At 39.9% G+C, this 17,599-nt stretch overlaps 1 protein-coding gene across 2 annotated transcripts in view; it reads left to right on the plus strand.

Moving 5' to 3' along the window:
- The first annotated feature begins 272 nt into the window (after positions 1-272).
- OXSR1 (oxidative stress responsive kinase 1) overlaps positions 273-17,599 on the plus strand; it is a 100,525-nt gene continuing 83,198 nt past the window's right edge. For both annotated transcript variants that reach the window (XM_061196515.1, XM_061196516.1), the window contains exons 1-2: positions 273-390; positions 15,555-15,667. In XM_061196515.1, the coding sequence (XP_061052498.1) occupies positions 321-390; positions 15,555-15,667 (183 nt within the window). In that variant the 5' untranslated portion in view covers positions 273-320. The remainder of the gene's footprint in view (positions 391-15,554; positions 15,668-17,599) is intronic.

Here is a 17,599-nt window from a genome sequence, read left to right on the forward strand (position 1 = left end):
TGGGGCTGGGGTGGAGGGCGGGACAGAGGGGCTGGGCCGAGGCGAAGCTCCTGTAGCTGCTGCCACGGAGGCCGAGGCCGGGACCTGGGCCGGGCTGGGTAGTGCCGGCCGCGGAGGAGCAGGAGGCGAGGTCCGCGGGTGCTTCGAGCCCTCCACTGCTCTGCCGCGCGGCCACCCGGCGCCAGGCGCCGTCGACCCGTGGCTGTTCCAGAGGCGGTTGGTGGGGGCGCGGCGGCAGCGGTTGGGGGTGGGGAGAGGCGCGGCGAGGAGAAGAGGGAGGTCAGCGAGTTTGAGGGAGGGCCGAGTGCCGTGCAGCCGTCATGTCCGAGGACTCCAGCGCCCTTCCTTGGTCCATCAACAGGGACGATTACGAGCTGCAGGAGGTGATAGGTGAGAGCTGGCGCCGCGGAGGGGGGAGGCGCCGCGCTGGATGGCGGGTGACACGCGGGAACGAGGGGACCCGCGGGAGCTCGGAGAGGACTCCCAGATATTCGTGGGCGCTCGAGTGGCCCGGGGGTTGCTAGGGAGCGTGGGTGAGGCTCCGGGTTTGTGCAGCGCGTGCAAAGCATGGAGGGGATTTTGAGTGGCGCGCCTGTGCGGCGCGGTGGGGTGGGGTTTGAAAGGCTCACCAGAGATTTGTGTAGTGACAGATGTTTGAACCTGAGCGACAGATGTGTCTGAGAGAGAACGAAAAGTGCAGGTGTGGGACAGGCCTTTACGAGGCGATGCGAGAAATGGGGTATTGCAGTTGGGGGCACGGCCACCTATTCGGGGGGTGATGGGTTAGGGTGCTTTTGTTCACTCCCGCATCCGTGCGAGAACGCACACGAAGTGCCAGGCGTTGCTGGGGTGGAGCTGGGGATTCTCTCCAGATGAAGCTGCAGGTACCGCAGTGAGCGACGTAGACACAACTTACGACTGCTTGGAATTGACTTTCTAGTCAGGGAGGTAGACAGTAAATAAGTAGGTAAATAAAAAGAATTATAGGTTTTGGCAAGTGCTAGGAAGGAAATAAACAAGATGTTCTGATAGAGGATAACGTGGAGACCTAGTTGGGGCGATTTCAAGGAAGATGCTTTTTCTGAGGCATTTACATGTAAGTTGAGCACTGAAGGATGAGAGAGTCCTACGAGCCTAGGGAAATTTTTTCCCTACTGAGGGATGAGGAAATGCAAAGGCTCCTGAGGAGGGAAAGAGCTTGGTGTGTTTTAGGACCTGAAAGAAGACTGGTAAGGTTAGAAAGGTAAGGGAGAAGCCAGATTTTAGGGATCTTCTCAGCCAAGGTAAGGATTTTGGAATTTTATTTTACGTGTTATGGGAGGGCTTCAAGCAGAGACATGATACAATCCGATGGACCTGGCTATTGTGCGTGGAATGGATTTGAAGGGGGTCTGGGAATACCAGTTGGCAGAGACCAAAACTTGCACAAACATGGATTGTAATTCTCACAGAGGCACAGTGATTGGGGGAGGGTGGGGACTGGGGATGAGGGGAGTATTTGTTAGACAACAATAATCTAGTGATTTTAGAAATCAAAAGGGGGTGGGTTTAGCTAAACAGAAGCTCAATCCAACAGACACGAGCAGACCCTTGTGTGTTGGAGGAAGGAGATTGTCTGCTTTGCTAGATCAGCATCCAGTCTTAAATTAGTTTTATAACAAAGAGTGGCTGAAAACTCCTTAGCTATCTTGGGTGGGGTGGGGGGGTAGTGTTTATTGCACCGTGTAGGTGTTTAGAGAAACTTTGTCACATTTCTTTTTTTCACTTTACTTCCTGTTTCAAAACAAATCTGGGCTAAGTTTTATCTGAAACACATAACATCTTTTTCCTTAAGCCACTTCATGGATCTGGTCTTTACTACATGCTGGGTCTTTGAGGTGTACTGGTTGGTTCTAAAGACGGCTAGCTAGGTCTCTGTCTTGATTGATTGCTTCTGAGTCCCTCAATCAGAGTTTCATATTGAAAAAAGGGATTAAGTGGGAGATTCCAAAATGATGTCTAAAAAGTAAGGAAAGGGGGTCCTTGTCATTTTAGAAAAGGAATTTTGATTTTCTTTCTGGTAAGTTGTACATCTTTCTAGGGTGAAGAGGAGGGTTGTAGTTGTTCCTAATGCCCTTGCTATTAAGATGGCACAAGGCTCTAGAGCTTTAGAAATTTGTTAATTTGGTGTCCTCAGACCAGTAAGGTGTCTGTGAGTGAGCAAAAGGGAGGCTCAGGCCTCTGGGATAGGGTTAGTCTTCATCTTACTCTCAAAGTGGTCCGTGGATAGAAAGTTAACTCCAATGTGATTTGACCACCTTATTTTTAAAAACAATTTTACTCTGAGGTATAATTTCACCCATTTTTTAGTATAAAATTCACCTATTTTTAAATATAAAATTAAATGATTTTTGGTAAATTTATTGTGTTGTGCACCAATCAGCATAATACAGTTTTAGAATATGTTCATCACCCCAGTGAGATCCCTTGTGCCTGTTTACAGTTAATCCCTGTTCCTACCCCCAGTTTCAGGCAACTGCAAATCTACTTTCTGTCTCCATAGATTTGCCTTTTCCGGACATTTCATATAAATGGGATCGTGTAATATGCAGTCTTTTTTGTTTGGCTTCATTCACGTAGCATAATATTTTTTCATTTTTAAAAGCAATTTATATACCAAACAATCCACCTGTTTTAAGTGTACAGTACTATAGTTTTTTAGTAAATTTACAGAGTTGTTCAGTCATCACCACAATCCAATTTTAGAACATTTCCATCATTCCAGAAAGATGCCTCATGTACATTTGCAGTCACTCCCTGTTCCCACCCCCTGCCGAAGGCAACCACAGATCTACTTTCTGTCTCTATGGATTTGTCTTTTCTGGACATTTCATATAAATATGATCATATAATATGTGATCTTTGGTGTTTGGTTTCTTTTACTTTGTGTAATGTTTTTTGAGGTTCATCCATGCTGTAGCCTGTATTAGTATATTATTCCTTTTTATTGGACACCACTTGATGGACATTGGGTTTCTTCTGCTTTTTGCCTATTTGGAATAATGTTGCTATGAGCATTTACATCAAATCTTCATGTGACCATGTTTCATTTTTCTTGAGTGGAATTGCTGGGTCATATGGTAGATTTATGTTTAACTTTTTAAGAAATGGACAAACTTTTTCAAAGTGACTGTACCATTTTACATTCCCGTCAGCCATATATGAGGGTCCCTATCTCTTTACATTTTTGCCAGCATTTGTTGTCTGTCTTTTTGATTATAGCCATCCTAATGGATGTGAAGTGGTATTTGATCATGGTTTTGTTTTGCATTTCTGTAATAACTAATAATGGAGCGTATCTTTTCATGTGCTTATTTATTAGCTTTTCATATCTATTCTTTGGTAAAATGTCTATTCAAATCTTTTTCCCATTTGGGTTGCCCGTTGGGTTGTTTTCTTCTCACTGAGTTATAGAGGTGTGTGTGAGGGTGTGTATTCATTCTGGATATGAGTCCTTCACCTGATATATGATTTCAAATATTTACTCTCAGTCTTTTTTTGGGGGGCGGGGGGGGGGCGTGCCACGGCTTGCGGGATCTTAGTTCCCCGACCAGGGATCTAACCCGCATCCCTTGTAGTGGAAGCGCGGAGTCTTAACCACTGGACCACCAGGGAAGTCCTGAGAAATCTTTAGTAACCCAACATCACAAAGATTTTTTTCCTGTGTTTTCTTCTGTTATAGTTTAGCTCTTAAATTTAGTCCTCTGATATATTTTGAGTTAAGTTTTCTGTAAGGTGTGAGGTAAGGTGAACCATCTTGTTTTACAGATGAAGACAATGAGACATAGGAAGGTAAAGTGACCGGTCTAAAGTCAGAGCTAGTTATGGACAGAGCCAGTACTGGCGTCCAACTGTTGCCTAATCCAGGATCCTTATTTCTGCATCTGCATTTGATTGGTTTTTGGAAGTAACTGGAAGATGGTGGTCATAATCTCACCTTTTAAAGGAAATATCCTTACAATGAAAAAAAACTGATTGGAGCAGATATTTTGTAGATAACCCTTTTAGATATAGTTAGATTTATTCTCTTTTGTGTATCCTATTTTGTCATTTTTTTTAATGTTCTCTCTCTCATTAAGAAGTTCCTGAAAGTTCCTAATGTACTTCCACTCCACTCCTTACACACTCTCTCTCACCCCGTCTTCCCAAGAGGGAGGAAAAAAAGTTTTTCCTTGAACTACAGCCTAGTACAAGTAGCAAGGCTCAATAAAGCAGTGCATGCTTATTCTAACTTTGCTTCCATGCCAAAATGTTTCGAATACAGTATTTTGTAATAAGCTGTAAGTAGTTTTCAAAATGAATCTTTGTAATTTCTTCAGATTATACTCATTTTTTTTCAGGAAACAAATGATTGAAGTCTGGGCAAAAAAGGCTTGGGGGAATCTTTTTGAATTTTCTCTTTCCAAAGGATTGTATTTTAAGGAAATGGTATAATGCTGTCTCCTTTCTCGTCAAAGCACATACAGTTATTTGAACTATATTTTTTTTTCACGTGTGCTACTTAGGACTATATTTGGGGTTAGTTTCTCGCATGGTTTTATTCTCTCTTTTTCTGGCAAAATCCTATAGAGAAAAGAAAATTCCGTTCCTAGAACATAATAAAAGCATACAAGTTGGGAATTCAAAGGACTTCCTTTTAAAGAATTGTATCATCTTAAGCATGCTTTGGCAAAGCTTTGAACTTTAAGTATGATTACTTGTAAAAGGTGTAGTATTGGTCTCACTATTAATCATTTATCTTTTCAGTGTTTTTGAGCTCCTTCCTAACCCCTACTATTGCATTAGCATATCTGACCAGGTGTTGTACTGTATTTGACGTGTGTTGAAGCAACTGTAATAGTATGGGCTTTGGGGTTAGGCTGACCTGGATTCAAATCCTGGCATTAGCTCTTACTACCTATCTGATCTGGGCCAATTTATATAACTAGTTTTAGTGTCAGTTTTTTGTCTGTAAAATGGGAATAATGGTACCTATGTCCTTGGGGCTGTTGTGCAGATTAAGTGTAATTGTTTGTAGGAAGCTTTTAGCTCGTATTCATTACTCCATACAATCTCTTTGTTATTTCTTTCTTTTCTTCTTTTTCTGTTGCCTAATTTTTGGTACTGCCATAAAATGTGAAAATACTACATGATTTGAAATCTTGTAACACTTGTAATCTTGTAATATTTTGAATCTGTTGTAATGTTTGTTGGAACATCACTGCATCTTTTTTTTTTTTTCTTACTTCCAGATCTTATTCAGGTTTAGATGGATTTAAGGATTTATGCTGGACATGGTAGTATAGCTGTGTAAGGCCCTGCCACCTGTTGTATTGTCCACGATACAATATAGTGGCATAGTGGGAAACCAGTCTGTCAAGGGCTGTGCCATGTGGCTTTTGTTATCATGCATTTTGGTTTTTGTTTGTTTGTTTTGTTTTTTGTTTTAAGTTTTATTTATTTTTTGGCTGCGTTGGGTCTTCATTGCTGCATGCGGGTTTTCTCTAGTTGTGGCAAGCGGGGGCTACTCTTCTTTGCAGTGCGTGGGCTTCTCATTGCAGTGGCTTCTCTTGTTGCGGAGCACGGGCTGTAGGTGCACGGGCCCAGTAGTTGTGGCTCGCAGGCTCTAGAGCGCAGGCTCAGTAGTTGTGGCGCATGGGCTTAGTTGCTCTGCGGCATGTGGGATCTTCCTGGACCAGGGATCGAACCCATGTCCCCTGCATTGGCAGGTGGATTCTTAACCACAGTGCCACCAGGGAAGTCCTGTGTTATCATGCATTTTTAAAAGTCTCAATAAATATTTACTGTTTACCTCAGCCTAGGTTTAGAAAATTGTTCTTTAAGATCCGTTTTTCATAAGGTGTGATTCACCTACCTTTGATACTGTGGTGAAGGCAGCCTACTAGCTTTATTCTCTACTTTCCCTCCCCTTTTAAATTTTCATTAGTTGTTCACTAGCTACACATTTGATGTCTAAAGTATTGGTTTCCAAATACAGATTCCAGGATCCCACCTCTAGCTCCTCCATAAATGTGAAAGCCGTTATGTTCTACTGATAGAGTGATGCTTAATGGTTAGTGTATTTTCTCCCCCTGATGGGAAGACTTAGCTTTGATAACATTTTCAATAAGGCCAGCATTGGGCCAACAACCTCATAGGGTTGTATCAAATAGAGATTGCATTTGGCTGCATGTAATGGAAAACAAATAATAGTGGCTTAATAAAATACTTTTTTGCTCCCTTTATATGACACGGAAACTGGAGTGGCAGCCTAGGTGCCATTAGGCACCCAGGTTCCTAGTTTTTCACTCCACTCCATTTAGCACGTGACTTGCGTTCTCATAGTTGCAAGATAGTTGTTCCACCCCTAGACTTGTGCTTGTGTTCCAGGCCAGAAGAATATGGTTAAAAGACAAAGTCACATGACAACTCAGTTGGCTCCCTTTCAAAGGGCTTTCTTTCCTGGAAGCCTTACTCAGTGATACATTTCTATTTTATTGGACAGAACTGTGTCATTTGGCCATTTGCAAATGAAATGAAGCTTTTTATCCAAGCATGTTATTACTTAAAGCAAAATAGGTAAAAGTTCTCTTATTAAAGAAGGGAAAATTGTACGTTGGCTAGGCAACTAAAAATGTTGGCCTCGGGTTTTTTAATTTTAATTAAAATAGTTAAATAAGACACTGCAAGTAAATAATTTAAGCTGACACATAGTAATCAGTTAATGTTAGCTTTAAAGAGTCAGTTGCCTACCAATTAAGAGTATGGTGTTGAAATGTCATGTAGTTCTGGTTTCTAGGCCCTACTCTGCATCTTACTAATTTATGACCTAAGTCTTACCTTTGCTTGCATTGCTTTGTAAGATCAATAATACCTAACTCATGGGACTATTGTGAGAATTAGATGAAAAAAAAGAAGTGCAAGTAAAGAGAGTGCTCAGCATAGTACTTGGCGCACAGAGTAAGTGCTCAATAAATGGTAACGCTCATGATAGTAATAATGAGGTAATGCCCGTGAAGACTGGGCTATTTTTGTGTTTGTTCTGCCCCAAATGAGCAAAATTTTTTTTTCTTGAAAATATATGCCACTACTTGATTCATTAATCTATTCAACAAATATTTACTGACCTCCTCTTGTGTGTCAGGCACTATTTGGATGCTAGAGATACAGCAGCAAAGCAGACAGACAGAAATCCCTTGTGGTGGTGATGAAGGACAAATATAAAGTAGGGAAAGGAGTTGTGAACTGCTAGGGATAGAGGTGAGTTTTAAAGAGGTCAAGGAAAGCCTCACTGAGAAGGTGACATTTGAGGAAAGACCTGAAGGAGGTGGAGAAGTGAACATTGTGGTCATCTGTAGGTAGTTTGGTCTAAGCAGAGGGAACATCAGGAGCAAAGGTCCTGAAGAAGGAGCACACTGATGTGATTAAGGAGTAATGAGGTAAGGGTGGCTGGAGCAGAGTGATTCGGAGGTTGAAGAGGCAGACCAGTTGCAGAGATCAGGAGAGTAAGGTGGTAGGTAGGGATGGATGGTCCTGGCCATCAGATGGTATGAAGCGTGGTAAGTCATTGTGGTACTTGGCTTTTGCTTTGCGTAAGATTTTATGTTGTAAAAGGATAACCTGGGCTGCTATGTGGAGAATAGTTTTGTAAGGGTATGAGGGTAGGAGAGGTTATCCAGGAGAGAGAGGTAGTAGTGGAGGTGGTGAGAAGCAGTCAGATGCTGGTGTAGCATATTTTGAAGTTAGAGATATGCCATTGGATTGGACGTGAGAAGTATCCAAGATATTTGGCAGGAGCATCCAGAAGGATGGGGTTAATATCCGTTGAGATAGAGATCACCAGAGTGAACAAGAGAGAGAGATGATTCATTGCAAAACCATCAGGCTGCTTGAATAATTACTCAGAGCATATGGCAGTGTCTTTATTTTCATCTTTGTATGGAGAGAGAGCGTGATTTTTATGATAATGACTGTTCTTACAGCTGTTTCTGTAAAGGAGCTTTAATTTTCAGTATGACTCTGACAAGAGGGCTTATTTAGAAGAAGGTTTACGAAATTGTAAAGTCCTGTATTTTCCATGGTTCAGGTGACAGTGCCTTAGTCATCTTTCAGAATGAAGTCTGGACTAGCTCTTTAGTCGGTGTTAAAGCCTTACTAAAAAATACTTAAAATCTTTAGAATATGTATCTGTAATAGTGACGGTTGGTCAGAATTTTGGGGGAAAATATCTTCAGTTGATTTGGTTCATTTGATTTATTTTTTCCTCACAGGTAGGAATAAAATCCATATTTTTGCTTACTCTTTTAAATTTCAGGATCTAGTAAAGTGGAGAGAGACTGTGAAATTTTTTTTAGTCCCCCTCATGCCTTGGGCAGCTCCTTTTCTGTCTCAAGAGATAACATTACCCAGTTTGAAGGATTTCAGGAGAAAGCTCAGTCATGGTTTTGCACTTTAATCCATTCTGGTGTGTAATGTACACTAACACAGCAGTTAAAGAACCAGCTAGGAGAGGACAGAAGAGTGGAAGAGGGGACCTGGGGGATGGTGCATGGAGGATGCAAAACATGTAAAATAGTGAACTTCTGAATTAGGATGCTTTATTGGAAATTGTTTTACATTTTCCATTATATTATTCTTCATATTAAGCCAATGCTTATTTGCTGGCATTAGAACAGTAGCTTTCACACTTTGACTAAACCATTCCTAACAGTTACCTTTTACATATTTTCGTGTGTATTTACACTGAAGTAAAAGTTTTACAAGATAATATTTACTTTTTAATTTTTTTATATTTATTTTTTATTGAAGTATAGTTGATAGATAATGTTTACTTTTACTATGTGCAATACACACTGATGGTTTCTAATTTGATTCTGTTTTCTTTAAGAAAAATGATGGTTGAAACCCAGTAAGTTGACTTGTGGTTTGAAAAATTCCTCATGAAGGAACCTGGTTTAAAGAAGAGAAAGAAAAAATATGTATTGTGGGGCTTCCCTGGTGGCACAGTGGTTGGGAATCCGCCTGCCAATGCACTAAACACGGGTTCGAGCCCTGGTCCGGGAGGATCCCACATGCTGCGGAGCAACTGGGCCCGTGTGCCACGGCTGCTGAGCCTGCGCTCTAGAGCCTTCGAGCCACAGCTCCTGAAGCCCGTGTGCATGGAGCCCGTGTTCCGCAACGGGAGAGGCTGCCGCAATGAGAAGCCCGTGCACCATGATAAAGAGTAGCCCCCGCTTGCCGCAACTAGAGAAAGCCCGCACACAGCAATGAAGACCTAATGCAGCCAAAAATAAATAAATGAATAAATAAATTTATTTTAAAAAATATGTATTGCACAGTAATTATATTAAGAAAAAGCAATTTTGAGTAGAATGCTTCATGTAAAATGCAACATGCTTTCAATATTTTTCTTCCCCCATGCCCTCTTTTGTAAACATTTTTGTGAAATTACTTTTTAAAAAAATAATGTATTTATTTATTTATTTCTGGCTGCATTGGGTCTTCGTTGCTGCACACGGGCTTTCTCTAGTTGCGGCGAGTGAGGGCTACTCTTCGTTGCAGTGTGCTGGCTTCTCATTGCGGTGGCTTCTCTTGTTGCAGAGCATGGGCTCTAGGCGCTTGCGCTTCAGTAGTTGTGGCACTCAGGCTCAGTAGCTGTGGCACTTGGGCTCAGTAGTTGTGGCTCGTGGGCTCTAGAGCGCAGGCTCAGTAGTTGTGGTGCACGGGCTTAGTTGCTCCGCGGCATGTGGGGTCTTCCGAACCAGGGATCGAACCCATGTCCCCTGCATTGGCAGGTGGATTCTTAACCACTGTGCCACCAGGGAAGTCCCTGAAATTACTTTTTATTTGGGAAGAAAATGAGAGAATGGAGAGGAAGGAAGAAAGAATTTAATGATTGCACATTTTTTCTTTTTTACTGTTTACACTTCATCTCTATCCAAGGCTGTATGTACAGGAGAACCCGTGATTAAAACATTGAAAAAAACTACAATTTAAGTGGTATGGTTAGAGATGGGGAGTTGGTGAGGATAATTTATCCTCATGTGTTTTGATAAAGATTCAAGTACTTTAGAAGTGTAATAGACCTACCCTATGCCAAATACTTGAGGAGACACAGCTATGTCTTTTAACAGTTTAAATGTCTAATAGGAAGATAATAGGTAAATAAATGAACAATAATGACATTTATTGAGCATTGCTATTTCCAAGCACATAATCAGGGAACCAAGACTTACCCTGCTAATGGTGGCGGAGTATGTTTGAATCTAAGTGTGTTTTCCATGGAGCTTCCTGAAGTTAAGTGAGTTTTGACTTGGGCTTTAAAAGGAGGGGGAAGTATGGATTAATATGTAGAAAGCAAGGTGAATGGTTTGCACAGAGGAATGGAGATGGGGATAAACTAAATTGCATCCGGGGTATGGAAAATAAGTTAAAGCGTTGAGTTATCAAGAAGTACAGTATTGGGACTTCCCTGGTGGTGCAGTGGTTAGGAATCCGCCTGCCAATGCAGGGGACACGGGTTCGAGCCCTGGTCCGGGAGGATCCCACATGCTGCAGAGCAACTAGGCCCGTGCACCACAACTACTGAGCCTGTGCTCTAGAGCCCACAAGCCACAACTGCTGAGCCTGTGAGCCACAACTACTAAAGCCCGCGTGCCTAGAGCCCGTGCTCCACAACAAGAGAAGCCACCGCAATAAGACCACGCACTGCAACGAAGAGCAGCATCCGCTCGCCGCAACTAGAGAAAGCCCGCGCGCAGCAACGAAGACCCAATGCAGCCAAAAATAAATAAATAAATGAAATTTAAAAAAAAAGAAAGAAAGAAGTACAGTATCAAGTAGTGGCTGTGGTTTAGTGATCTGAGGAGTGATATTGTGCAAATGGACTTTGAAGATTATTTTATTAAGGGTAATAGATGGATTGAAGCCTAGGCTTTTTTTTTTTTTTTTTAAGCAATCTACAGAACTTAGAGCTTACTATCTATATGTGTACTGTACTCATTTGTGTGCATGTGTGTATGGTTCTGTGCAGTTTTATTACATGTGTACCTTTGTGTAACTACCACTAACTAAATTCAAGTCACAGAACTGTATTCCACCACAAAGTCCCTCAGGATACCCCTTTATAGCCCTCCTAACCTGTCTACTCACATCCCTAATCCCTGACAATCACTAATCTGTTCTCTGTTGCTGTTATTTTTGTTATTTCAGGAGTGTTATATATTATATAAATGGAGTCATAAAATATGTAACTTTCTGAGATTGGCTTTTTTCATTCAGCATAGTGCCCTTGAGGTTCATCCAAGTAATTGTGCATATCAATAGTTTGTTCATTTTTATTGCTGAGTAATATTTGTCTGTGTGGACATACCATATGTTTAACCATTCACCTGTTAAAGGATATTTGGGTAGTTTCCAGTTTTTAGCTATTATGAATAAAGCTGCTGTGAATATTCATATACAAGTTTCTGTGTGAACAGAAACTTGTATATGAATTTTTAATTTCTCTCAGAAAAATTTTAATTTTTAATTTTAATTTCTCTCAGTTAAATACCCAGGCATACAAATGCTGAGTTGTAAAGTTCATTTTTAGTTTTAAAAGAAATGGCCAAACTGTTTTCCACAGTGGCTATACCATATTTTATATTTCTGCCTACATTGTATGAGTGATCCAGTTTTACCATATCCTCACCAGCATTTGGTGTTATCACTTAAAAAAAATTATTTTAGCCATTCTGGTAGGTTATTCCATCTCTGTTGAACTGCTTTTGTACCTTTGTCAAAAATCACTGTGGCACATTTGTGTGAATCTATTTCTGGGTTCTCTATTCTGTTTTGTGTGTGTGTGTGTGTGTGTGTGTATGTGTATGTCTGTCCCTCTGCCTATACCACACTGTCTTGATTACTGTAACTATATAATAAGTCTTTAAATTGGATGGTATGAATCCTTCAACTTTGTTCTTTTTTTTTTAAATTTATTTAATTTATTTTATTTTTGACTGCATTGGGTCTTCTTTCTGGCACACAGGCTTCTCATTGTGGTGGCTTGTCTTGTTGTGGAGCAGGGGCTCTAGGCGCACAGGCTTCAGTAGTTGTGGCTCAAGGGCTCTAGAGCGCAGGCTCAGTAGTTGTGGCACACAGGCTTAGTTGCTCTGTGCCGTGTGGGATCTTCCCGGACCAGGGCTCGAACCCATGTTCCCTGCATTGGCAGGCGGATTCTTAACCACTGCACCACCAGGGAAGCCCTGTTCATATTCTTTACTATTGTGTTGATTATTCTAGGGCCTTCCCTTTTCATATAAACTTTAGAGTAAGCTTGTCTATGTGTACAGAATACTTCGCCAGGATTTTGATAGGAATTGCCTTAAACCTATATGTAGTCAATTTGGGGAGTATTGACATCTTTACTGTGTTGATTTTTCGAATCCATGAACATGGTAAGTCTCCAGTTATTTAGGTCTTTTTTGTTTTCTTTGTTTGGTATTTTGTAATTTTCAGCATATAGATCCTGTTCATATTTTATTGGATTTATACCTAAATGTTTCATTTTGGGGGAGCAATTGTAAATGATATTGTGTTTTAAGATTTTGGTTTCCACTTGATTGTTGTTAGTATATAGAAATGCAGTTGGTTTTTGTGTGTTGATCTTTTATCTTGCAACCTTGCTAAACTCTTTTATTAGTTTTAGAAGCTTTTCTTATATAGACGGTCATGACATCTACAAACAGGGACAGTTTTATTTCTTCTTTTCCAACCTGGATGCCTTTTATTTCTTTTTCTTGCTTTATTGTGTTGTCTAGGACTTCCAGTGCTATGTTGAATAAAAGTGATAAGAATGAACATCTTTGCCTTTTTCCCAATCTTAGAGGGAAGGCAGTCTTTCACCAGTATGATGTTAGCTGTAAATTTTTTTTGTAGATGTTCTTTATGAGGTTGAAGAAGTTCCCCTCTATTCCTAGTTTGCTGAGAGCTTTTTTATCATGAATGGTGTTGAATTTTTATAAAGTGTTTTTGCGTCAGTGGTATGCTCATATGATTTTTCTTCTTTAGCCTGTTGATACAGTGTATTACATTGATTTTTTTTTTTTTTTTAATTGTACCAGCCTTGCATACCTGGAATACATACTACTTGGTTGTGGTGTATTATCTATTGCTGGATTCAATTGGCTAACATTTTGTTAAGGATTTTGCAGATAAGTGCATGAGAGGTATTGGTCTGTAGTTACTTTGTTTTTTTTTTTTTTTTCTTGTGATGTCTTTGTTTTGTTTTGGTGTTGGTAATACTGGCTTCATGAAATAAGTTGGAAAGTGCTCCCGCTTCTTCCTTTTTTTCTAAGTTGTTGAACTATGAGCTAAAGTTGTTTGTAGTATGTAGTATTCCCTTTTTTAAAAAGATCAAGATATGTCACATAACATAAAGCTAACCATTTTTTTTAACATCTTTATTGGAGTATAATTGCTTTACAATGTTGTGTTAAAAACTAACCATTTTTTAAGTGTACAGTTCAGTGGTTTTTCAGTATATTCACAGTGTTTTGCAACCATCATCATTGTCTAATTCCAGAGCATTTTCCTCACCCCAGAAAGAAATTGTACCCATTAAGCAGTAACCTCCCATTCTCCTCTTCTCCCAGTCCCTGGTAACTACTCATCTGTTTTCTGTGTCTATGGATTTGCCTGTTCTATGGACATTTCATATATATGCAGTCATACAATATGTGGTCTTTTGTGATTGGTTTACTTCGCATAGTATGTTTTCAAGGTTCCTCCCTTGGCTCATGGCTCCATTACTCTGACCTCTGCTTTCATTGTCTCATCTTCTCTGACTCTGACCCTCCTTCCTCTCTTTTATAAAGACCCTTGTAATTAAATTGGGCCCACCCAGATAATCCAGGATCATCTTTCCATCCTTAATTTAATAACATGTGCCAAGTCTTTTTGCCATTTATGGTAACATTCACAGGTCTCAAAGATTAGGATGTGGTCACCTTTGAGGGGTGGGTATTATTCTACCTACCACACAGATTTTAGAGCTTTTATTATTATTCCACTTCTCCCTGAAGCTCTGTTCTTTTTTTCAGTCTGTTTTCTCTCTGCTGTTTAGATTGAGTAAAATTGTTGATCTTATTCTCAAGTTCACTGAATTTATCCTGTTATCTCTATTTTTCTATTGAGCTTCTCCAGCAGGTTTTATATTTTGGAAATTATATGTTTTAGTTGTATAATTTCCAGTTGGTGCTTTTTTTTTTTTAGTAACTTCTGTTTCCTTATTGAGGCTTTCTATTTTTTTATTTTGTTTTAAGATAATTCTTAACTGTTTGTTGAAGCACTTATGATGGCTGCTTTAAAATTCTTTTCATATAATTCCAACTAGTAATTCATTTTGGTGTTTGTATCAGTGTGATTGTCTTTTCTCATTCAAGTGTGTTTTTCCTGGTTCTTGGTGTGACGATGTGATTTTCTTTTTTTAAACTGTGTGATGGACATTTAGGATATTGATGTTAGGAGACTCCTGATCCTATTTAAAATTTCTATTTTAGTAGGCAGTTACTCTACTTAGATTTAATGTGTAAGTCCTGGCCTACTTTTGTGAGTTATGTAATTCTTATGATAATTGAGTTTTCAGAGTCTGGCAGTGCTGTTATCTTCTGCTTTATTCTTCTGGGCAGCAGGACTGCTATTTAATCTCTACAGGTGTTACCTGGGCTGACTGGTGGGTGTGGGTCTGGTTCCCCTCCCCGGACCCCCCCCCCCACCGCCCTCCGCCCGCTCTGCTGCTGCTGTGGGCAAATTGGCTGGATGTTGCCCCAGGTGTGGGGCAGGGACCTAGTTGCCCCTTTGGTGAATCTGGCCTGCTGCTGTCTGGGTGTGGGGCGGAGACCCTGCTGATGCTGATGCTGTGGTGGGTTGGGTGGATTGTCTTGGATAGGGATTGGGAAATCTATCTTCTGGGCTGCTACTGAGCTTCCCCTTTCACAGTCCTTTGGCTAGAAAGGATTTTTCTCATTTGTCTGTTTGTCTATCCCTGTTGGTTCCAGGAAGCAGGCTGTTCTAGTGCCCACTCATGGATATGTGCGAGATAAAGGAAAAACCCAGGGAGCTTACAGTAGTGCTTTTCCTCACATCCTGAGGGTCCTAGCCAGTCCATCTGCTTCTTTCCACCTTTCAGATTGTCTGTTTCTGATTGTCTTTATAATTGTTGAATTATTTCTAAGGTATTTAGTTGTATTTAGAGGAGAAGAGCAGGGAAATGCGAGCCTACACCATCATATTCTAGAACTTCTGGAACTCTAGCAACTTTTATTTGTGTGTGTGTGTGTGTGTGTGTGTGTGCTGGTGTTTATTGACAATTCTGTGAAATGGTCAAGGCTTTTGCTTTTATTGACACCCTACTTTTTAGAGTGTTTCTCTGCATTTGTTGTTGAGTGTAAGAATAAGTTAAGAATTATTCTCTTGTTTAAATTGTGTAGGAATTAAAAATGTCTTGTTTTTATCTTCCCCTCTACATATTTACTCATTTATATATTTATCTTTAGGGAGTGGAGCAACGGCTGTGGTCCAAGCAGCATCTTGTGCCCCTAAAAAGGAGAAAGTGGCGATCAAACGGATAAACCTTGAGAAATGTCAAACTAGCATGGATGAACTCCTGGTATGCACTTCTCATATTTCTTGTATATTCATGTTAGAGTGGGAAATAACTTGAAGTTTTTTGTTTTTTATTTTTTAAAAAGGTTTGTGATTGCTTCATTAATAAGTAATGCTTATTGTAAAATTTATAAAATCCAGGTAAGTAGAAAAAAATTATAGTCCTCTCATTCTAAGATTGACACTTGCTATATGCGCACATTTAAACATCTTTGTATTTTCATAATAATGTAACCATATACTTGTTCTTTTCAATTAAAAATTTATCATAGAATTCTTTCTATGTCTATGAATATGAATTAATGTAGCTTTCAATATGTATGTAGTGTTCCGTTGAATACTTTATCTAACCTGTTCTCTAGTATTGGATGATTTTTGTTTCCTCTTTGTTGTTATAAACAATGCTTGCTTACTTCTCACTTTCCTTAAAATAGTATCATGCAATTGTGATTTCTGGGTCAAATGAAATATCCTTTAAAAGGCTTTAGCCTTCTAGGAACATGGTACCAACCTGCATTCTGACCATTGTTGCAGGATGAGAGGTAGAATGACCCCCCAGCAGCATTGGCTTCTCCAAGGGCCAGGGTCAGGGAGAAGAAAGGGTATCCCAAGGATTCACAGCTGCATGAGATGTTCTGTGGCGTTAAAAGCTAGCCACACAGGGATTGTTTTGTACTTTTATGCTCCATGACACCTAGAGTAGTTTTAAGTATATAGTAAGTACTCAGCAAGGGAAATGAAATAGTTTTTCCAAATCATTTAATTTTTTAAATCCTCAGTTTCTTTGGCGTAAATTGGAAATAATATCTGCTTCTGCTTTGTGTACCTCATGAGGTTTTTCTCTTTTTTTTAAATAAATAAATTTATTTATTTATTTATTTATTTATTTATTTATTTATGGCTGCGTTGGGTCTTCGTTGCTGCGCGCAGGCTTTCTCTAGTTGCGGTGAGCGGGAGCTACTCTTAGTTGCAGTGCGCGGGCTTCTCATGGCGGTGGCTTCTCTTGTTGCGGAGCACGGGCTCTAGGCACGTGGGCTGTAGAGTGCAGGCTCAGTAGTTGTGGCGCACGGGCTTAGTTGCTCTGTGGCGTGTGGGATATTCCCAGACCAGGGATCGAACCCGTGTCCCCTGCATTGGCAGGCGGATTCTTAACCACTGCGTCACCAGGGAAGTCCCTTATGAGGTTTTTCTTGAAGATTGAATGATATAGTACTTGAAAACCATAAACTGCCACACAAATATGAACTAATATTGTTATATTGTTAAGTAATTTCTCTAAGATCATGTACAGCTGATAGTAGAAAGGACAGGAACTCAAACTGGTATGATCTGTCAGTCCTAGATTGGGTTTAATTTCTGGTGTAGTCTGTAGTGAGTATTTAGGGAATAATTGGAATAAAGAAAAAGATAATAGAATTATATATTGAACTTTCAGCAGATGAGACAAATGTATTTCTTCAGGAGTTGGTAATGCATAAGCAGAAGCTGAAGAGTTGGGTTGCTGGAGTGATCTAGAGCCGTCTTTGGTGAGAGAACACACACTTGGAAGGAGATGCTAATTGAAACGCTATGTGGCGAACTTGGATTTACAGATGCCAGCAATACCTTAGAGCACCATTTGGGCATTTGAACTGCAGTGATCATAAAAGAAGTCTAAATTGTAAACTAATTCTTATTGTTAAAAAAAAAAATATTAAAAAAAAATTTTTTTTTCACATCTTTATTGGAGTATAATTGCTTTACAGTGTTGTGTTTGTTTCTGCTGTACAACAAATTGAATCAGCTGTATGTATACATACATCCCCATATCCCCTCCCTCTTTTTTTTTTTTTTAAATTCTTTCTTTATTTTTTTTAAAATTAATTAATTAATTTATTTATTTTTGGCTGTGTTAGGTCTTAGTTTCTGTGCGAGGGCTTTCTCTAGTTGCAGCAAG

The sequence above is a fragment of the Eubalaena glacialis genome, chromosome 7, assembly GCF_028564815.1.
Source record: "Eubalaena glacialis isolate mEubGla1 chromosome 7, mEubGla1.1.hap2.+ XY, whole genome shotgun sequence".
NCBI lineage: Eukaryota > Metazoa > Chordata > Mammalia > Artiodactyla > Balaenidae > Eubalaena > Eubalaena glacialis.